This window comes from Amphiura filiformis, chromosome 15 (assembly GCF_039555335.1).
Source record: "Amphiura filiformis chromosome 15, Afil_fr2py, whole genome shotgun sequence".
In the NCBI taxonomy this organism is placed as follows: domain Eukaryota; kingdom Metazoa; phylum Echinodermata; class Ophiuroidea; order Amphilepidida; family Amphiuridae; genus Amphiura; species Amphiura filiformis.
In genome coordinates this window covers 60616670-60639935 of record NC_092642.1, presented here as the reverse complement: position 1 = coordinate 60639935, position 23266 = coordinate 60616670, and the positions used below count along the sequence as shown (strand labels likewise).

General features: G+C 36.7%; 2 protein-coding genes across 2 annotated transcripts in view; one reads left to right on the top strand and one right to left on the bottom strand.

The window, feature by feature from the left end:
- Nucleotides 1-6779: 6779 nt before the first annotated feature.
- On the bottom strand, nt 6780-13869 carry LOC140171906 (proliferating cell nuclear antigen-like). Its single transcript, XM_072195249.1, is given in 7 exon segments — nt 6780-8637; nt 10366-10489; nt 11192-11386; nt 11922-12087; nt 12723-12808; nt 12811-12845; nt 13636-13869. Coding segments are annotated over 7 exon segments (783 nt in total). The 5' UTR covers nt 13736-13869; the 3' UTR covers nt 6780-8560.
- Nucleotides 13870-14064: 195 nt separating this feature from the next.
- Nucleotides 14065-23266, top strand: part of LOC140171905 (piwi-like protein 1) — a 36550-nt gene continuing 27348 nt past the window's right edge. The window contains exons 1-3 of the mRNA XM_072195248.1: nt 14065-14167; nt 21637-21936; nt 22527-22709. Of these exons, the coding sequence (XP_072051349.1) occupies nt 21720-21936; nt 22527-22709 (400 nt within the window). The 5' untranslated portion in view covers nt 14065-14167; nt 21637-21719. The remainder of the gene's footprint in view (nt 14168-21636; nt 21937-22526; nt 22710-23266) is intronic.

Genomic DNA, 23266 nt, shown 5'->3' with positions numbered 1-23266 from the left:
GCAAGTGCAATGTGAGATAGTCATGTCGAATAGAAAGACGGGCGATTTTCATAATGAAACTGGCCAGTTTTTTCATTGCATTTTATGCAATGTCCTGTGAGAACTACCTGCTGAAGAAGTTTTCGTTATGAATTGGACCAATCAACAACATTGTTAAAATAATTTCACCACACAAAAAATTGGGGTGAATTATTTGCAAAGCTCCATTCTGATTGGTGTTTAAATTGAAGATATCATGTTATTAACCAATCAGAGGCAATGTTAGATCAGCAGGTAGTGCTCAGGGGGTTATGGTGTTGCCTCACTGTTTGTGTGTAAGGAAGGGAATTTCATTATTGTCTTCAAAGGACATTTAAGCTTTTTAACTACCAGTTATTGAATTTCAATTTTTAAGCTTACGTCACTTTGTATTCAGTGCTACCTTCGCAATTTCTAGGTATTTTAAATATAAATTGATGCGCCTAAATAGAGGGCATTTTCTCTGCCACATTTCAATTGCCTGTTTTATCTGCTTGTAAAATGTTTTTAAATAAGTGGTTGTAAAGTTGTGATGTAAAGTTTCCATTTTGATATATAAACTGAACAGCTATTTTTATTGAATTTTTATAAATACAATTATACAATCAGAAAATCCATTGAAACATTGGAATAGAATTCTTATCAAGTTTGCTAGATTGTGAGGCATGTCAAGAGGTTGTAGGCATGCAGTACTGAGGGCTAACCCAAATATCTTTTTATTATAAAATGCATTTTCCAAATGCAAAGAATTGTTGCAGTATGTATTAAAATAAGGAACTGAATTTAATGTGCCATTTGTTTTGTGATTTCTTTCCAGTAGTTTGATCATTGGTGACTGAATGCAGTTTTGTTTGGCCACGCATGGGGTCAGAAACTAAAAGTGTTCTTGAATTGTTTATCATGTAAACTAAAGTAAAATATGGAATTAAGTGTGTATGCAACTCATCATGCTCATTTGCAGGGTATGTGGTCATTTTTTTGCAGGATATGCGGGGTTGGTTTTTGCCCGCAAGTGTTTTATTTTTTGCAAGGTGCAGTGAGTTATCTACTGGTTGCAGGGAGAATTACCTGCAGGGTGGGATAGATTTTAAAAACTTGCAGGGTGCGGGTGGATGTTTAGTAATGGTGCAGGGCTCTATTATTTGTAGGTACTTTCTATGAAGGGTGCTTTGCTTTCTTCAGCCAGTTTTCAAGTGGTGTTTTTTTTTCTAAATGCTTGGCAAAGCTTGCGAGCAGGGTCTTAGCTAGCCACCCGTCTGGCCGTCATTTTAGACGGCCAGTTTGCTCCTGGGACGGGCAAAATTAATGCCTTTGACAGATGCTATATTATAAATTGTATGTTTTGAGAAGCTAATTGACCTTATTAGTAGACCCAATTTGTAGAATATCAGCACACATTTGAACTCTTTGAACCCCAATGTTTTAAAGGTCAAATTAGGACAGGCAATTTTATTCAAATGACGGGCAACCCTCAATTTCTAGCTAAGGCCCTGCTTGCGAGTGTCATAAATAAAATTTTGCCAATATTTTGAAGAGCTGATGGTTTGGGATAAAAAAATGTTCACTTAAAAAATATCAGCCGATTGTTAAAAAGCAATTGGTACAATAAAAAGACACCTAAACCAAATAGACCATTGAAATATATCAATTATGTTAACTCAGGGACTGCCTCTACTGCTCTCCGTAAAATCAGTGATTTTTTATTTCTTCTTAGTTTACCATTCTCTCCTTACATTCTATTGTAAATGCTCTAAACAGCTCTCCTTGAAGGCTCCAGAAGAGCTAATTAATGCTCTCCTGCCAAGACACTCCTTGTAAACTATTCCTTGTCATCACAGGGATTATCAAAATGATTGTTGTTCCTTCTGTTCTCTGTCTGCTTGGTGTTTTTGAAATGCCTGCCTCTTCCAAACGCACCATGACCAGACTTAACGCGGCTGTGTACTCTAGCCATTGTTTCTTTCTCAAAATTGAGTTTTTATGATATGTTTGTACCTTGTTATGTTTTTTATAAATACAAGGAATGAAAATCCAGATTTGTAAACTCCAACTGCAATATTTTAAGGATTTTATTTCACTATTCCACTCGTGTTTGAAATTGAAAAGGAAAGAAAATCTTTGTTGTACCAGCAAGGTACACGCGCGCAACAACTAATTGCGTTGCGTGTCGCGCAATTTGTTAACGCACAAATCGCGACACATCTGTGACGCTTATCTGCATGTGGCGCATCTTATGGAAACACCACGGAAGCACAAAAACCTAGTGGTCAAATGGCTCCGTTTTAGCTGATAAAATGTGGGTTTTTCAAGTTCTTTCCCCGATTTAAATATCAAGTTATGAATGGATTTCGCTCAAACTTCTCAAGGGGCTGTGGATTTACCCGATGTTCACGTAATATAAGTTACAAAAGCGAAGACTGTCGCCTTCTCCTGTGAGATTCGATGAAAGTGCAAAATGTGACCACTTTAAACTTCAACGGCCATTATTTCAATGTTCATTTTCTCGGTAAAATGACGATTTAGGTACACGATAACTCAATAAATACATCATCTATAGGTAAGCAAATATGATCATCGTAAAAAGCATGATCAACTCAAGAAACGGTTTTCTCATTTTTTTATATTTTGGTCTATTTCCGATTTTGGACATCATTTTGTGCAAATAGGCGTTTTTGAATTTTAAAAGTTCATTTTGATGCCTTATATGGTCAATATCTCAAAAAATAAGGCCAATATCAAAAAAATAAAAAACCGTTTTTGGAATGGAGCCTCAAGATTGAGCTAAAAACAAAATAAAATATTTTGGAAAGAGTGTTTTTTGTTATGATGTACCTAACAAATATTGCCAAAAACTCACTTTTTGTGATTTTCTTCAAAATTGTTGTTTTTACCCCAAATCTGTATTTATATTAAGATTTATTGATGTCTTGCCTTCATAAAAATGTATACTTTTATATGTTTTTGTGAATAATTACAAAGTTATTGCACTTTTACTACATGCATGTCTGAGAGTACACAGCCACCTTAAATATAATGTGACCGTACACCACAAATGAGCAGTAAAGTCAGCAAATTGTATTCTGAGTTAGTGTAAAATGTGCTACATGTATCTCATTTTGATAGCGTCAGTCAAACACCTTTTATCAATAATCCTATTGTTGAAGAGGATAATGAGCTTCTACCTATGTCTATAGAATTCTTAAATAGTGCTAGTCTTTGTTTGCTTTGGCTAAATCTTGTTCAAGTGGTGGGTTACAAAGTATTGTATTTTGTCTAGGTATGTATATTAACCAACAATTAACAATGAGGACATTCCTGAATCTTGTTGACTTGGGATGATCTGAAATGACTGTTTGATATTTATTACCAGCAATGTAGGAAAAATAAAAAGAGGTACCATTTTGTTGAAGGAGCAAAGTTCAACAAACCCCGCTTCTGGATATTGTTCGAAGTCAAATGATATACCATTTAAAAGCTTATGATATATATTTTATAAACACAAAATAAAACAAAATTGACCTGGCCAACTTTACGGCTCATTCGTGGTGTACGGTCACATATATAGGGTGTCCCTGAAAGAACTGTTTCGCCAAAAATTTAATTGCTTAGGTATTTTAACGCCACAACTAAACAACTGGTGTGGTTGAGGAATAAATTGGCTATTACCTACGTTTCAAATTTGGACAATTGACCACACCGTTCACGAAACATGAATTTTATGCAACTCCTTCATTTTCAAACCATTTCACAGATTCAAATATCAATCGATGATCTGTATCCGGAGTGCTAATCACAACGCATAATCAGTGCATGAGGAGTCTATTGCCATTGACAGATATTTGACATAAAATTATTTTATTTCAAAAACGGAGTGATCAATTGAATACCTGAGTGGAAGAAGGGCCCAACTCCAATTTTTTACAAAAATGAGTTAGACCCAGCATTTTATTGCCAGCAGATTGTTCTTCCTTGTGTGTGAAAGATGAGCCAAAATCCACTCTCTAAATAGTCTTCGACGTACACTTAATCATGGTTTTCATGGAAGAAAGGCCCAACTCCATGGAGTTGGGCCCTTCTCATTAGGTTAAAGAGGAATTCTGCTCATCCATGAAATCTGCTTTTCACTACAATAAACATTCTTGCTAACATATTACACGCTTCTACAGGGTGTCCCAAAAAAAAGAGGCCCCTCATTGCGCCCTCTTTTTCTCCTATTTCTGAAAAGTTGATTAAATATATTTTGGTATGTAAAGAAACCATAAATCGTTAGCTTTAATAAACCAAAACATATATTTCAATCGGCTCACAACTTTTGAAGATATGCCCTTTTGAATAAAAGTACCCGTTTTTCACTCTGTCCACGGATAGCAAACAGAGTGGTTGGGGTGGCTCATGCTGTGGAGTGGCCTGCACGATCACCAGACCTCACACCACTTTTTTTCCTTTGTGGCAAAATCTAAGATCTTCAGAGACGTATTACTGAGTGCATTCGCAAGTATCCGGCGCAAAAGGATGGTACGCAACGCAATTGATGCAATGAGGACCGGGACTGAAACCTGTATTCGCCAAGGAGGCAATCAGGTAGAGGGCAGAGCAGCACAGTAAACTCAGTTCAGAAGAACCAAAGACAAACCAAACAGCCTTTTAGGGCTACCTTTTATCCTAAAAAGAGAAATGACTTATGTTGTAAATAAAAAAGAAATCAAGAAACAACAAAGTAAGAAAGTAAGAAACATAATAAAACAAAAAGGCATAAATAACCAAGAAAAAATAAGTAATTGCAAGTAAAGCAAAAGAAGTCCCATTCGGCATCCATTTTACCCACAAATTAATGACACTATTAACAAAATCCATTGCCCATAAACCCCATAAAGCCCATTCCATAAATAAAGTTGTTTTATAAAGTTATCACTGAGGAATGTTTGATATTCATGCATGGTATGTGTACTCCTTTTTAATCTTTGAAGTAGCCAAACCTTCTCCGTGGACAGAGTGAAAACAGGTACATTTCTTTAAAAGAGCATATCTTCAAAAGTTGTGAACCGATTGATAAAATTGTTTTGGTTTATTAAAGCTAACAACTCAAATATATTTGATTAAGTTTTCAGATATAGGAGAATAAGAGGGCGCAATGAGGGGCCTCTTTCTTTGGGACACCCTGTATTTGTGTAATTAACGGATAATTACCAAATTTCTGTTGCTATTTATAACACATCTGCTTACGGAACTGGTACTTGCAGTATATTAGTGGAAGAAGGGCCCAACTCCAGCTCGTATTAAGACCTGTACCGTTGCCATGGAAACATCATACACAATTGCGAATGTATGTAATATTGTATATTCATGTATTAAAGGTCCCTTAAAGATGAAAACACTCTGCCTATAAAACGTTTCCAAATATGAAGTTTTTTCTTAATATTTCGAAAACAGTTTTGATGGAGTTGGGCCCTTCTTCCACTCAGGTATTCAATTGTCAAAAGTATGTATTTGTTGATTTTTTCCTCCACCAGTTATTTAGTTATGTTTGGTTTATGCATTAAAATACCAAAAAAAAATCAGTTTCCAACGATAGTTGTTTCAGGGACACCCTGTATAAAGAATGAAGTCTGATCATTTCAGGTGGATCCAATGGTACGTTTGGAGAAGGTAGTCGTTTCAAACACACCCAACAAAAAAGTGGATGGAGGACAAGGCCAAAAAAAAAAAGGTTTTTCTCAAAGCTTGCGCGCGCATTTGTAAAATCGCACGATTTGACAAAAAAGAAATGCGGAATTTTTTATTTAAAAAAACCAATTTTTTAGATTTTTCCAGAAAAAAATCTGCAAAAATCTGACTTTTTTAAATCAAAATACCATGAAAAAGTCGGGAATAAAAAAAAAAAAAAAATCGCATTTCGCATTTGTTTTTAAATTTCTCGTGAGCTTTGAGACAAACGGGTTTTTTTGTGGCCCAATCATAATGGGACAGCCTATCTACTTGCAGAATTGAGGCATGTTGATAACAGGGATGAAAGTCCACTTCTGACAAAAAGCCCAAAATGGCCCCTGCCACTTGGGACCCCAATAGGATTTTCTTTACACCACCCAACAACTCTGTACCTCGCCCCAACACTTCAGGATCCCTTTCGTGTTCATTTTGAGAACAAGACTGGCAAAACATGGGTCGATAAGAAATAAAATTAGTACAGAAAATTGAAATAGGAGCAATGGAATTATGGTAAGTGCAAGCTAACTTTTCTGGGTACAACAATCGACTTCCCAAACCTACCCTACTGCCTTACCCCACCTATCTGTAGCTCCATCCCAAGTTGAGACTCAAATATAGGGTCTGCAACTTTCATGTACTTTTTAAAAAAAGTCAAAAAACATTTGACAAAATGTAAGAAGGTATGTATAGCCCTATTTGTTTTACTCATGTGGACCAATTTATAGTGTCGCACAAGTACGGTCAAGAGGCTGATTTCAAAGTTGCACCTGAGTCCATAGCAGTCTGGTTTTCTTTAACAAACACATGAATAGACCTGGGCACCTGGCCTACTGCATTGTTCGAGACCTGCCTCCTATGGACTCAGATGCAACTGTTTAAAACCGTCTTTCTTTACATAATGAACCATTCTGAATGCAATGACGAAGTGTCGCTATAATAAGCCTACCCATACCTTTTTACACATTTGTCAAATATTTTACAATTTAAAAAAGTATTTAGTGGGGGGGGGGGGAAGTTGTGAACCCTTTAGTAACACACAACTGACACAAGTGAAATTTGTGTTAATACATGTATATTTTTCTCTTTCAATGTACCATCTTCAATAAACAATGTTAAAAGACTCTTGTACAGTTACTTTGATGTTTTTGCTTCCAGAAATAAAAGGCAATCCCACATACTTTCACCATGCTGGTTTTATTTAGTTAAAGCCATAATATATAAAATTTCAATATAACTTGTTTTTCTTTCTTCCAAAAATGAAATGAAATGTCCTAAAAGCACAATGAATTAGGCAGATTCCAATTAGGAAGTCCCTCCAGATCCGTTTTTCTGGGGTGAACCAAACATGCCTGGTTTTCAAATTAATCAGTGACAAGGTTACCTCTGAATTTGACAGGTTAATGATGCTGATTTAACGTCACCGATTAATTTGATAACCAGGCAGGTTTGGTTCACCCCTGAAGAACTGCAGACTAGAAAATAAACAGACCAACCACCAACAGGTCAAGTCCTGGCATCACCCGTTCGTTAACCGAGGGCCAATTGTTCCATGAACTGCTACGCACATACCAAATACTGTCGTAAACGCATGTACGATTTGTTCCAATATATGCGAGAATTCACAGCACACAGATTTTCCCTGTTGGTTGATAGTCTGCATCATGTGATTGGGATGTGTTAAAATATTACCAATTTTAAAGATTGAAAATTATGGCTGTAACACAACTGGTACAAAAAGCAGGATTGGGTATGTGTATGCGGGTTGTTTACCTTTAAATAAAAATATTTTTTTCAGTAGAAAACTATTAACATAGAAATGAATTATATATATCCAATTTATATATATTTGCCACCATTGTTTTTACTTTTTTGTTTTGATGTTTCAAATAAGACAAGTCGTAAATCAGTTGATTTTTTTTGAAGTATTGGAAGTTGAGAACCAAGACTTTAATTTAACAAGTTAACTATATACATTGTCTTGACAATAGCAGATAATAGAAATGTTTGTAAACTACTACTGCAATCCAACTCCCAACACTTCAGAAAAAAATGTGAACTGGAAAAATACAAGAGCCATTTTCTGACATAAGAGCAAGGCTGGGATTGTTGTGCCCAGGTAATTTAGGAGCAGGTATAATCACAAAGACAAAATTAAAGAGGCGTAATTGGTTGCTGACCTGCGCAGTACGGCAGTTTCGGCCTGATTGACAGAACGTCATATAATGCTAACAAATCTTAATTCGGTCTCGAATTATAGGATCAAGTAAAGTGAAATTTGCACTGAATTTGAACAGCTTTGTTTGACGTTTAACTCCGACCTCTCGTAATAGGATTATGTGGCTTTTTAGGCAAACTAGGCTGGGGCAAAGCTTGTAAACATTAAATAATGACCTTTGGTAACCTGGCACCCGAGAACCCACCCAAATTTCCCAGCCTTACAAAATATGGGGAACCAAACTGTTTTTTGGATCCAATGTTGTCACAAATGATGCAGCAAATGTGTGCAAAAGATTCACCCTGGCGTCATCAATAACTTACTTGAATTGTGTGGATCGATTGGTAGAATACCTCTTTACTTCCGTCACTTTGAACAATTCGCAAATTGATGTTTTCCGCCTCTGATACTGAATGAGCAATGCTAGAATTTCGCAAAGAACCCGCTAATTGATTTTAACAGACATTTTTATGTCTACACATCAAAGACTGTGTGATTCTAATCCTGAGGGACATGTAACAATCAGTGACAGAAACAAAGGTATTCTGGAACAATATTCACACATTCAATTGAGGGTATTTAGAGTTCTGGCTTTTTCAAAAGTTTTCAAGCTCCCAAAATTTAATTTTCGTCTTCTTCGATCTTTGGTGCCAAGAAGAAACGTAGGTGACCAGAGTCTCCAATCTTGTATTCAACAACTAGAAAGAAAAAGAGAAAAACAAATTAATATGCAAATTACCAAACCATGGGGTCAGTAAGCCGAGATGATTTTTTATCACAATGTGTTGTCATCAAAATTACCAGTTTCAATGACCAAAAAACAAACATTCAGGGACCTTAACGACCCAAGGCCAACACCAGGGGTCGCGCTAAGTTGCGTTCTTGCGCGCCACGCGCTGACGCGCATTTTTTTAAGTTTGAGCGCATCTATTCATTTTGCATACCAGTTCGGGGTTTTCATGCTTGCGCAGAAAAATGAAAACATGTGAAAGAAAAATAAAAGCTTCGATCTCCAATATTTACGACCTGTCCAGAAATTATGTAACATAAAATGCAATAACATAAATGTTGATGTGAAGTCGCCGTAGCATTGTAACATAATTTAAAAATAAAAATAAAATACACACCTCCAGCGTAATTTAACACAGATTGTGATATTGTATAGAATCACTGATGAGTTTTATTGCAGTACTGAATGACGACACGTCACGTGAGTTGGTAATTTCTAATTCTAGGGATCGGTAAGGAATGCTTCAAGGGTGGTGTGTAGAGATATGCCAGCGGTGAAATACGAGGCCGCAGACGGAACAGGTGACACAAATTTGCCCTTGAATTATGTTTTATAGTCAAAATACTCCAGTAATTCAATAAATATCATGATATTTGGCCTAAACTGAACTCATTAGCAATGAAATGTCATTTTTATTGAGTAAATCATGGCTTTTTCACTCGTCACATGTGACTTGCAATGCTGTTGAATTCTGCACTTTGCCAAAGTTGAACTGCATTTTATGGAATTCGCTGAACTTTTATGGCATAAAGCAACACTTTTATAGCAAGTACACTGCGTGGGAACTTTCTTTAAAAGCCAGATAGTTGGTTAGGGAGTGATCGTTATTTACGACAGGGGGGTAATGGGCGTTTTGAGGGGGGAATCCGAATTTTTTTTGGGTCTTGAGCCAATACTTGACTAGAGAACCCCTCATTTTAGGATTTGAGCGCATATTTTTAACACTTTCAGGGGGTTCAGGGGTTCTGAGAACCCCTGGATTTAAAACCTAGTGCTACCCCTGGCCAACACCTTTGTCTTGGTGGAGCCCCTCTTCAATGGGTAACTTTGAAAACATTCTTTGGCATGCGACTGTCTTGGTGTCCTAGCGCAATTTAACCAAATTGCCTTGAAACTTAGGACCCTACATGTTTTTCTTATCTTTAGCAAATCTGGTATTAATGAATGAAAGTTTCAAGTTCGAAAGTTTTAAATTGACAAACTTGTGATTGAATCCGTCAGGCGGCAAATTTTTTGTCATGAATTAAATATGTTCAGTCATGGACTAATGAGCATTTAAGACTAATGCCAGGTGAGGTTTTAGACCATCACCTAATTTCACTTCGGGACATCTGAAATCTCAGGTTTCTTGATTACTTTTAACAAGATTTCACTTTCAAATTTTCTTTAGTTACTATATGTTCTTAATTTAAGCCTGTAGTACTGCATTGAAGGTGCTCGCTCAAACTAGGATCCACAACATGCTCATCTATCAGGGGCAGTTCTTAAACTCCAATACATTTGTACATTCATTGAATGACCTTTGAGTACAAAAACCTCATACTCTGCATCTTGAGGTCAAATTTTGCACTATGACTTTGTAATTGATATTATTGGACTATGCCATTGGGATGGGGCTATTGTGGTCATTACTCACCTAGGGGTGAATCTTTGGTCATTTGAAGTTGGACTGTTGGTGATAGAGGTGTAGCCTTGGTGAAGAAACACATGTAACGGCTGGCAAAGGTCAGTGACACTGGCTCCTCCATGTCAATTGAGATCTGAAATGGGCAGAAAAGTTGTACGAATGGTTAGAAAATGAAGCAAAAGGCACAAATGTTTCTTGCGGCCTGTGCGCAGCTCATTTGTAAATCCAGGAAATGTGAGTGGGATTATTTCGCAGCTTTATAATGCTAACCTTTCCTTTTTCAATTCAATGGATTCATGCAGTATGAGGTCAAAGGGTCAAAATAAATATTTTAAGGGGCGCTACACAATTCAGCCCACTTATAATTAGCCAATTTTAATGTTCAATTTGATAAAGGTGATGATATTCAGTGATTAAGGCTGTGGTTTGGACAGGGGGCCATATTCTGTTAAACCCCATTATTATCACCCAAATATATTTTGAATGCTAGGAAAAAACGATAGCAAAGGACTGTAGCTTAACTTCATATTGTGTGCAAATTCGAGGCTTGAGTAAGCCCAGTATAGATTCATTTTGCTCTTGTCTTGACACTGTCACACCGAGCTTGTGATATTTTGAAATATATTTTTTAAAACACTGAAATTTTCTCTCAAATTTGACACCAGGGCTCAAAATACTTTTTTGATTACGAGGGCTATTTTTTGACAGATTCCATGAAAAATAGCCCTTGTGTGCATTTTGACATTGACAATTCTTTTCCATGGGAGCTATTTTGGGAAAATTGGGGCGAATTGCCCTTTGACCCCGTGTATTTTGATCCCTGTTTGACACTTACATTGTCTTCTTCTTTGTCTGCATTTGTGACTTGTTTCAAGTTGACTTTCCCTTGTCCAGCATCCCCTTCTGTTCTGAATTGCACGCCATTCTTTGTGACTGCGATTTCTAGTGTGTCGCCGAGCTGGCTGAGATCTCGACAGATGCGAGCTAATTCATGTGATGGCATTTTGATGGTAACAGAGTAATCTTGGTCCTGCAATCATAATTAGATAGAAGGTTAGTACACACCTTTATGAGTGTAACATGTACAGTTCATTTTGGGTCAACCAGTTATATAGAATGTAACTTAAGTACGGTACAACAGAACAGATTTGACCTTAAGGTCACTGCTAAAGGAAACTGAACAATGCATCCTTTGTTTAAATTAAACAAAGAAGCTCAGCATTCAGGACTTACATATAGCTTATTTTTTTATCAGTGGAGCAGCTAGCAATTGAGTTGGCCATGTTTAACTTGCCCGCTACCATTTACAACTTGCCACAGGTGGCCTCGATTAGAGCCGAAGTTGCCCAATATCACTAGGATCCACAACAATCTATCAGGGCAGTTCTTTAACCCCAATACATTTGTACATTCATTGAATGACCTTAGAAAATTCGGGTACTAAACCACATACTCTGCAACTTGAGGTCAAATTTTGCACTTGTGTTTAATTGAGGTTATTGAACTATGCCATTGGGATGAGGCCATTTTAGTCCATAGTCGGCATCACAAATCACAATACTTACTGGAATGCCTAAATGTTCACCGTCAATGTCTGAAAGCTTAACCTCATACTCAGAGTCCCTCTCTCCCTCTTTCGATTCAAACTTGAATGTCAGTGTGTCGGGGTCATCCTCTGATTGCATGGTGATGATGTCATCGTTGCTCGCACATCTCATAATTTTTGACATTCTAAAAAAAAAAACAAACAAAACAAAACAGGTAAATTTGAAGCCCAGATGCTTTGGAAATAGGGAGCTTACAATTAAGAGGACAATTTTAGAGATTCAGCGACTAAATTTTGTCACAATTTGTGGGTAATCCTTTCAACTTTTCAAGGCCAATGAAATGGATAGACTACCAAGAGATGGGGAGGTCACAAGGGTCTCAATTCTCAAGGGTAAAAGTGGTGGTGCATTTTTACCCAAAATGTAAAGAAAATTTGCATTAAGAATTTTAAATTAATATACCAGGACAAATTTGGGTAGTAAGTTCTTGTCAAAATCAGAAAAAAAGAGGGGAAAGGGGCATCCCACCTTTCAGCAATTTTTTTTTGTTCTTTTCAGCCACCACATTTCAAGCCATATTGGCACGCTAATGGAAGGGGGGACCTGCCCACATCAGAAAAAAGAGCCCAATAAAAATCTCTGAGAGGGTTAGAGCATGAGAGAATATTTTTGAAGTGCTTTGCCTTTGCCTGGGACATCTGCACAAACTAAGTAATTAGGCCCATTATTGTTCAATTTAGAGGTTTCTACATCGGATAGCTCCAATTTCATTTGTGGAAAAAATAACATCGACTTCGATTCTAAAAGTACAATACTTACACTCCAAGATTCATTCCTAGGGTGATTTGACGATCACATCTGTATTTTTCAAATGCATCTTCTCTAAGTAACAGACCGCAAAGGGAACAGCGTGACTAGAATCCATGGCTTGTAATGTCATTCCTGCAAGCAAAAAACAATTAGGATCATTGATTACTAATACCTGGATACAATTTTCTTTGTTGTTTTTTTTTTTTGGGGGAGACACCATGATGTAAGCAAGGGCCAAAGCCAATTGTAGTTCAGAAGTAAACACAGCTGATCACATCCAAAATGTTGCTCAAATTGCACTCGTTGACGTTAGTATAAATTCAAAACTGCCCGAATACTCAAAAGATAAAAAAGGCGACTCATCAAAATAACTTATAGGCGTGTGAAAGTCGATTCACAGTACAGACATGACAGATTCATTGTGATTTGTTTGAACATCATGAAGATATGATCATTCCTTTACTTAACGAACATGGCCCTCTCGAAAGTTAAGAAAAAATATTTACCAGGGGGATGTCAAAATCATGAAAAAAAAGTGAACATGGGGACAACATGAGCAAAAACCGATTTATTAAGAAAAAAATGGTTGTCCTTAATTTTTTTTAATAACATTTGGTTAAGTAAACAAACATCAATTCTCTGGCCTAATTCAAATGGCAACATGCAGCTGATTGAATTGTTTTAAGAAAGTTCACATCATGACATGTATCATGATCATGGTATTGTTCATAAACAAAGAAAATCTGTGCAACTCGAAAGGCATAGCCCGAGATCCTAAACAAAAAGTACATGCTCAACTATTGCGCCAACATCATAGCATTAAACAATAATTTTTCATATTCAAGCAAACATAACAAATATTCAAGCAAACATAAAAATACATTTAATATGATGCATGACATTTCTTTTTGAGTAAGCTTACCGGTGCTTGTGCATTCCCATCTTGCGTCTGTGATCAACTCTTTGAGAGCGTCCAAAACCTTCTTGAGGATGGATCCTTGTACAAGTCTTGCTTCAAACATTTTGATTTAATTTATTTGTGTTTTTACAACAATCTAAGAAGACAGAAGTAGATTTTGCAAAATAAAATTGTGTTGACAGCAGAGAAACAACCACACACGTCCACACTCAAGCACTGCAGTGACGACTATGAAATTGCGGGAAATAATTCGCGCGACCACTAATCGAATGGCGGGAGATTTTTTGATTGGGCAACACTGGAAATTTGCATTGCAAATTTAATTTATACATGACGTAAGATCCATATTTGGTAAAAATTTATGAATATTTATGAGTTTACATTTTAGGGTCAAAGGTTATTCATACGTGCCCGAACTTGATCCGGAAAGTGACGAAAATGACGTCAGAGGTCATTTCAGCGCTGAACCATGAACTGTGGAAACGTGATGATAAGAAGATGTGACACTTTGGGCGCTATATTTTAGCAAATATAGGTAAATTTTGGACAATTTATCATTGTCACACATAAATTGAGATATTTGAATTATAAAATAAGGGTTTCTGATATCTGTCAAAGTCATTATATCATCAAAAATGGATACTAAATGTGTTCTTCTTTCCGATTTTGTCAACAACAATCGTTTATTTTGGACGGTTACATTTTGTAGAAAGGGTTGTCATGTTGCGTGAGTGTTTTTGTTCTAAAATTATGTTTTATTTATGTATCATGTTTGTTCATATTATTGGTCTTGTACGTCAAGCATTTAATATTTAAAGAATACCTTCCTCTGTTCATGCTGTTTATTGTGATCTAGCCTAAATCACTAAAGATTATTTTCATATTTTAATTAGCCCCTCTAAATGCTTACCTATTGGTAAAATCAACTTGACTGATGATGCAGATTGATAGGCCTGTTGTTTTGGTAAGCTTAAAAATAAAATTAGAAGAATAAAAAATTTAGCAATCTTTTGATTTTTATGAATGCTCTAAGCTCCCTCGAGTCTTATCAAAAGTTATCATCATCATCAGTTGTTTTGGTACTAATTCCATAGCAATTTTGCCACATTCATTCAGCCATTTGTATCCAAATAATTGAAATATCCAATTTCTCACTGCACTGCACTGGATGTGTATTCTGGAGCTACTCTGCTCTGGATTACCCCCACGGCTACTCCGAAGCGGTGCACCGTAACGCGAGTCAAAAATCTGTGGACTACTAGATCCGGTTTTCCACGGTGTACCTCCGGACCGGAACAGACAGCCTGAAACGGAGACGGAGTGAGGTACTCCGTAAAAAATGTGTATTGATCTGTTGCCAGATTACTATTTTCTCAATTTTGCTTTAATATTGTATGCTTTTATTTGGATATATATTTAAAATAGGATTCTTAGTTCTTTCTTTCTTTTTTTTAAATTATTTTTCAAATGTATTGTATAAGAGACAGTAACTAGTATAGTCCTTTCAATAAAATATTAATTTTAAGTTTAAAACATTGATTTTTTGAACAAATCTGTAAAAAATCATCATTCAAAGAAAAACAATGCGACCCTGATTTTTCAGGAGTTAAGCCTCCAGCATACTTTCCTGCCGCTTGCCGCTGCGGCTACTCTGCTCTGGATTACCCCCACGGCTACTCCGAAGCGGTGCACCGTAACGCGAGTCAAAAATCTGTGGACTACTAGATCCGGTTTTCCACGGTGTTCCTCCGGACCATAACAGACAGCCTGAAACGGAGACGGAGTGAGGTACTCCGTAAAAAATGTGTATTGATCTGTTGCCAGATTACTATTTTCTCAATTTTGCTTTAAAGGCCCATTCAGTGATTTGCTCATCCGGACGATCGTAAAAATCATCAAAATTCAGATTTTGGTACCTTTGTAATTGGCATAGATGTGCTAACATAGCCTGCTAGTGGTTCGGTCGAAAGCCGTGTATTTTAAACAAAATAAAGCATTTACATGAATCTGGACTTTTGATACTGACAGTACAAAAGTCCGACTCGAGATCGAAAGAAGCTCACTCTCCACCATACCAACACGCGTTGCGTATTGTTTCTACTACTTATTACATCAGTAGCTACTATTTTAAACAAAATACACAATTTTAACTGTTTTTCATATTTGAATTGACCATTAGTTTGCCTCGGTGACGTTTAATTGCTTATTTTGTTTTCTACTACAAAAATTAAGCGTCTGTTACTCTGTTTTAAATCAATTTAGACTCTACTTCCCCGTGTTAGAAACACTGGACTAGGAAGTTTTTCCAGTCGATTGGTGGCGCACTGTACGAAAATCTCGATTTTCTCGAGTCGATCTGAGTTGAAGTAGAAAACCTTTCTAAAACTTCTGTTTTTGACTAATTTGTCGATGTATTCAGGGAAAAGTGGTTTAATGAAATTCTGTAGACTTATTCTTTATTTCTAAGCAACTCTGACAAATTTCCATTTTTTTAATATTCCTGTGAAATCACTGAAAGGGCCTTTAAGGGCTGGGGTATGAGCGTTTGGACAGTATTTATTTTGGGACATTAGAGCACATCAGACATATCGAATTGCATTCTGAATACGAAGAATGTCATTCTGATATCAAATAATTTTGAATGTTTGAAATTCGCAATTTAATACACATTTTATGGCAAATCATTAAAAATTGATATTTTTGATATTTAACAGTACTTGAAGTAATCTTAAAGTAAACCAAAAAAAATTAGGTCTTTTTGGGAAAAAAATCCATATCTTCAATATGAAAGGTCGAAATTTTCAATTGACCATCGGCTTTTCCTCCCTGCTACATACACTTTAAAAATATATCATTAGATTTATATAATTTACTTGAGGACTGTTATATATCAAAAATTCGAAACATATCAAATTTTTATAATTTGTCATAAAATTTGTATTATATTGTGATTTTCAAAAAATGAAAATTATTTGATATCAGAAAGACATGCTTCGTATTCAGAATACAATTCGATAGGTCTGAGGTGCTCTCATGTGCCACAAAAAATACTATAAAAACGAAATAAACGCTCATTTTAGATCCCTTAACGCGGCTGTGTACTCAAGACGTTGTTTCTTTCGCAAAATTGAGCTTTTTTGATATTTGTTACTTTGTTATGTTTTTTATAAATACAAGGAAAGAAAATCCGGATTTATAAGCTCCAACTGCGCTATTTTATGGATTTTATTTCACAATTTCATTCGTGTTTGCAATTTTAAAAGAGAGAAAACCTTTGTTGTATCAGCGGGGTGACACGCGCGCAACAACGCATCGCGCTGCGTATCGCGCAATTTGTTAACGCACAGATACGCTACGCATACGCGACGCTTATCTGCATGCGTGGCACATCCTTTGGAAACACTAATTTCAAGTGGTCAAATGGCTCCGTTTTAGCTGATAAAATGTGGGTTTTTTCAAGTTCTTTTCCTCGATTTGAATATCAAGTTATGAATGGATTTCGCTCAAACTTCTCAACGGGCTGTGGATTTACCCGATGTTCACATAATATAAGGTAGAAAAACGAAACCTGCCACATTCTCCTGTGAGATTCGATAAAAGGGCAAAATGTGACCACTTTAAACTTTAACGGCCATTATTTCAATGTTCATTTTCTCGGTAAAATGACGATTTAGGTACTACGATAACTCAATAAATACAGCATCTATAGGTAAGCAAATATGATCATCGTAAAAAGCATGATCGACTCAAGAAACGGTTTTCTCATTTTTTATATTTTGGTCTATTTCGATTTTAGGCATCATTTTGTGCAAATAGGCGTTTGTGAATTTTAAAAGTTCAATTTGATGCCTTATATGGTCAATATCTCAAAAACTAAGGCCCAGCGTTCGATTTACCTGGATTCGCATCGCAAAATGCGAGTCATTTTTTACAAGCTGCTACTCAACTACACAGACCTGTAGCAAAAAAATGCGATCCAAAAATATCGGGGGAAAATGCCTACTTGCGACCGTTAAAGTGCATTTTCGCCGTGATATTCCATCTCCATTCGCTATGATAATTTTTCTCATTTCTCTGTCAGTTTTGGTCCGAAACGTGGTCAAAAACAGGTGCAAAAACATGAGCAAAGTCTGTCAATCTTGAGCAATTTTCGTTCGTACTTTCACTTCCGCGTTTCTATTTTTAAATTAACGTGCTGTTGATGCTACAAAAACTAAAACACGCGCTGCCACAAATAATACGAAAAAGGGTTATCATTTGGATTTTGTCTTTAAAATTGCTTTTATTCATCGTAACAATAATACTAATAAAGGAAACCTAGATTATTTATGAGAAAATAAACTTAAAATATTAAAAATTGAGTATTGTCAGGTTGTGATAAATAATTAAATAAACACCGCACATTAGCGGCACGTCGTCGTTGTAAACAAATCAATCGGGACTTCCCCAGGCCATGTGATCAAACAGCTGTACAGCGATCGTTCGGAAAGCATGCAAAAAGTGCACGATTTCCTGACGTTGCATTTACAAATATTGCAGAATTTACTTCAATTCTCAGCAGGTGGGTCAAAATAGTGGGGCTTTTATTATCTTAAAAATATAAAAGAATAAACATTCCATATTTTTATCATCAATTAAGGATAAAATTTCGAAGTTTTGTCTGCGTCCAAATGCATGTGACATGGACGCAAAATACTTGATTAGCCATGTGAATTTGCGTCCAAATTATATATATGGAAAGAAATATTAAAAGAATGAAGGTCCCAGTAAATGTGTCATCTGTTAATTCTGTTTGCCACCCATTGTGACTAACTGCCAATTGTAGCCTATTGTTATTCTTAAGTGGATTTTCCAAGAAGGTGAGACCTTTCTCTTTTCCAATATAGATAAGAGCGGAGAGCCTAAGATGGTATCCAGTGTTTGATTTTTGCTATTTTTTAAAGCATAGAGTAATCTGTGAGAAGACAAGAAAATACAAAAAAATGAAAAAATGGTGAAAAAAAAAAATGCTACTCAAAATTTTGGAATGCTACTCAAATCTGAGAGTGAGTAGCAATTTTTGCTACACAAAAAAATAGATGAAAATCGAACACTGCTAAGGCCAATATCAAAAAAATAAAAAAAACGTTTTTGGAATGGAGCCTCAAGATTGAGCTAAAAACAAAATAAAATATTTTGGAAAGAGTGTTTTTTTGTTATGATGTACCTAACAAATATTGCCAAAAACTCACTTTTTTGTGATTTTCTTCATAATTGTTGTTTTTACCCCAAATCTGTATTTATATTAAGATTTATTGATGTCTTGCCTTTATAAAAATCTATACTTTTATTTGTCTTGCACAAATAATTACAAAGTTATTGCACTTTTACTACATGCATGTCTGAGAGTACACAGTTACCTTAAGGGGTACTACACCTGCCCAATTTTGTGCCTATTTTTCTTTTTTCTCAGAAATTATAGCACATTGGTGGCAAGTAAGATATGTATATACAGGGGCAAGTACTACAACTACTGTACTGAAAATTCAGCAACTCAAAGCAAGTAGTTATTGATTTATTGATCAAATATTGGTTTTCCCTCATTTTTGACTGTAACTCCACAACTGTTGTCTATGCTGAAATAAAATTTCCAGTGCAGTAGTTGTAGTCCTTGCCATTATAATATACATATCTTACTTGTCCCCAATGCACTATAATTTTTGAGAAAAATGCAAAAATAGGCACAAAATTGGGCAGGGGTGTAGTACCCCCTTAATATTGTATGCTTTTATTTGGATATATATTTAAAATAGGATTCTTAGTTCTTTCTTTCTTTTTTTAAAATTATTTTTCAAATGTATTGTATAAGAGACAGTAACTGTAACGGCAAGCGGCAGGGCGTTTCAACCAATGACAAGTCTTGATTGTGTCCGTTTGTCTGCAATACGGCATATAGCGGCAAGCGGCAGGGTAGTATGAAACCAGCATTAGGGTCGGTCAATTGAGGCACAATCAAACTTTCACCATTGCTTTTTTGGCACTGTACAAATTATTATGAGAACACACCAGGTACCACCACCATGATGATCAATTGCACAGTTGGGAAACCACAAACCAATAGTACACAGAGCTGCTCACATTACAACCCCATGCACTGAACTGACCAATCAGGTGCATGGATTTTCAAGAAAATTTGTTCTGGACTATGAAAAATGTTCATGCATATTACTTTTGTCAATCAACATTTAACTGTCTCCACTCGTACTTCCTACACAAGTAGCTTGAATAAACCTTAAATTTCCGTAGAAAAACTTTGAAAACCTCAGAAAAACTTTTTTTACAAAATTTGAGTAATGTTGGTTCCACTTATATCAGTATACAACATGTTCATGCATATTACTTTTGTCAATCAACATTTAACTGTCTCCACTCGTACTTCCTACACAAGTAGCTTGAATAAACCTTAAATTTTCGTAGAAAAACTTTGAAAACCTCAGAAAAACTTTTTTTACAAAATTTGAGTAATGTTGGTTCCACTTATATCAGTATACAACATGTATTTCAATGAGATGTAATTTGAGCTGGTGATGTCATTGGGTTGTAATGAGCTGTGGTTGATTCATTTGCATAAGTCAAATTTGTACATAAGTTTGCTTGTGTGAGGGCAACACAACAATTTTTTGGGGTGCGTTACGGTGCACCGCAATGTACCCCTAAAGATGGGGTTGGAGTGATATAGTGGTTTGAGTGAGGGAATTCCATGCTCTGCAAGTTCTTGGGAAAATTTTTTATAGGTTTAGGCCTACTACATCCTTCTTGATGAATAATGGAATTTAAACATGGAAGTGGTGATTTCTTCTTAAACCTGCAGCAGAAGAGGTTTGAATGTAGGATTCTTTGTATAAATTCCTACCAACTCATATTGGATTTTGTAAAACATAGGCTAGCTAAACAATTCCTCTCCCTTCTGACATCGAAAGTGTCCCATCCAGGAACTTCTAACATTTGTTTGAGTGACACTGCTTGACTTTGGTAGTCATACTAGTCACCTGTGCAAAATCTTGTAGCTTTTCTCTGCATACTTTCATGCTTGTTTATTAGCCCTGCTCTGTATGTGTCCCACGCACAATTGGCGTACTATAGCTAAAATGATAATTTCTCGATCATGAGAGTATGAATGTACTGCGTAATGTCGCAAGTTTAGTGGAATGACACAATAGCGCGATTGATTGTGCATGCACAGGAAATGCAGCGCTTCACAAAAGCGTGTGTGGCAGGCGTTTACGTCAACGCAATTGTCATTGCGTGCCTATTGAGCTCTCATGATCGAGAAACTATATTATTTTAGCTATACATGTAGGACTGGGCGCACTAATGTTAAATATGCAGTAGACTTTTCTTTGATTTGTTTGTGAAGAAATTTTGCTCGAGAAATCTAGGTTACACTTCACTTGGTTTCAGAGAAGAACGACAGTCCCTTGCTCAGATTGACGCGAGCACCATGTTAATGAGCGACATACGCGGAGCTTGGGCATGTTGGCGCCCAGTGCGGTACTGTAAACGCTGGTACTTTCCTATTCAGCAAGGACACCCATTTTCAAGGCTACTGGGCAAAGACAAAGAAGGGCACAATGAGTGATGAAGAATGCCTTGAAGTTGACAAAGGTCTTGATACATGGGAAAAACTGAAAGAGGGCAGGCAATGGCTTTAATTTGGTGGCCTCCCCAAAAGTCTGATCGTAAACCCAGAAGTGATCGTTCCCAAGTTCATGGTTTGTCATTTCAGTGTGAATTATAGACTTACCTAATGATTTTAATGGGAATTATCGTTCTAAAAATGACCTAATAATCGCCCCCTTTGGAAAATGCAACATTCGGTACTGTAGTGTACCTGTGTAATTAAATTTAAAAGATTTTTCAATCCTAATTTTCATCAGTTTGGGTTCTCAAATGCAGGACAGTGTGTTAATAGATCTACCTCTTGAACACCGTATCTTTTTTTCCCTTCTCTTTTTTTGTCTACAGCTAACTTGTATATAACTGATGTAAATTAATCGTAGAATCGACATAGAGAATAGGAAAGATAAGTCAACAGTGACAAGTTAACAATGGCCGGCTACGGAAGAGGGGGCCGTGGAGCCGCGCTCTTCAAGCTCTTGGAGGAGCCACCCAGAGCGCCAGGAGCTCAGGCGAGAGAGAGTGAGACAAGTGCAGAAACAGGTCAACAGAGGAGCTCACCACCGCAACCCGGACATGTCCCGACTGGACGAGGGCAGCATCTTGCCCAGTTGTATCAGCAGATGCAACAAGCTAAGCCCGGAGAAGGTATGCACATACTGTTTACATAAATTGTCAAGAAGACTCTACTGTATTATAAACATATAAGACTCAGATTGGGAACAATGTAAAGTTTTTGTTGTTACGGTAATTGTTCAAAGTTATACTGTCATTTGTGGAGCATTTGACCAGCTGATCTTTCTTACACACTTCAGGTTTCACAATGCGCAATGCATGGCCATGTTGTGCAATGTGCATACATGTATATAGTAACCAGCACATGTAACTGGAACTTTGAACAATAAATGATGTGGTGCGCTATAAGTTGAGTGCTAATTATTTGAGTCTCGCCAAAAGGTGTTTTTGACTTTTGTTTAGAATCATTTGATTCATCACAAAGTTGCTAATTGTGTAAATTCAGTTCTAATTCAAACGAGTCTGGGAGGGAGAATTTTTGCAAGAAAAAGGGACAGATGATGAAAATGGAAGTGCTGAGGGGTGTCACAATGTGATGGACCTGCATAATATTATTCATACATATGTAGAAGTCTCGGTAATTTTCATGGCCAAACTAAAGAGTCTGATCTATTTCAAGTGCTGTTCGTTAACCATACTATCCCATTTGATATTTCTTACAGCTGGAGCAGCGCCCCAGGCCTCTCCCAGCAGACCCGCAGGACGAGGTCTAGCAGCCCTGGGAGCAGCGGGGGCAGCACCTTTTGGTCGCGGCATTGCAGCCTTAGGCCAGCAGCCAGTATCGAGGCCAGGTGCGACACCCAGCCCACCAAGACTGTCAGACTCGCCACCACAAGAGTCGCAAGGTAAGGCTTATTTATATCCAGTACAGTCCGAGTGGCTCTTTTTCACACCTCTGGGGAGCTATGAAATCAGCAAGTACTATAATATATGCCATAGATCATAGAATTGCTGCTGTGGAGGAGCCACTTTGGTGCAGCTTGATTGCCTGAAAAATATGACCTATATATATAGGGCTGCTAAGAATACGCAATTGCATTATTTGCCCCGCAATTTGCGTATTTTGGCTCCAAATGCGTTATTTGATATTTTTGAAAAAATCTTTAAAAAAAAAATTTTTTTTTTAAGATTTTGCGTTTTTTGCGGGAAATATAGTTACAGGAATTATATCCCAGTTTGGTTATAAGGTAAACCCCATGGATTGGTAATTTATCATTTTGACATCCTACATGTATATATTCCTTCCCCTGATATCCCTAAATGGGCTATTCCATTCAAAATCCACACACCCCCTATGAAAGACACAACCTTATCCTTCCACAAAGGGAGTGTGAATTTCAAATGGGATTACTTGAATGGGTGATTCCATTTGAGTTTTACACCCCTCTGTGCGGGAGATTAA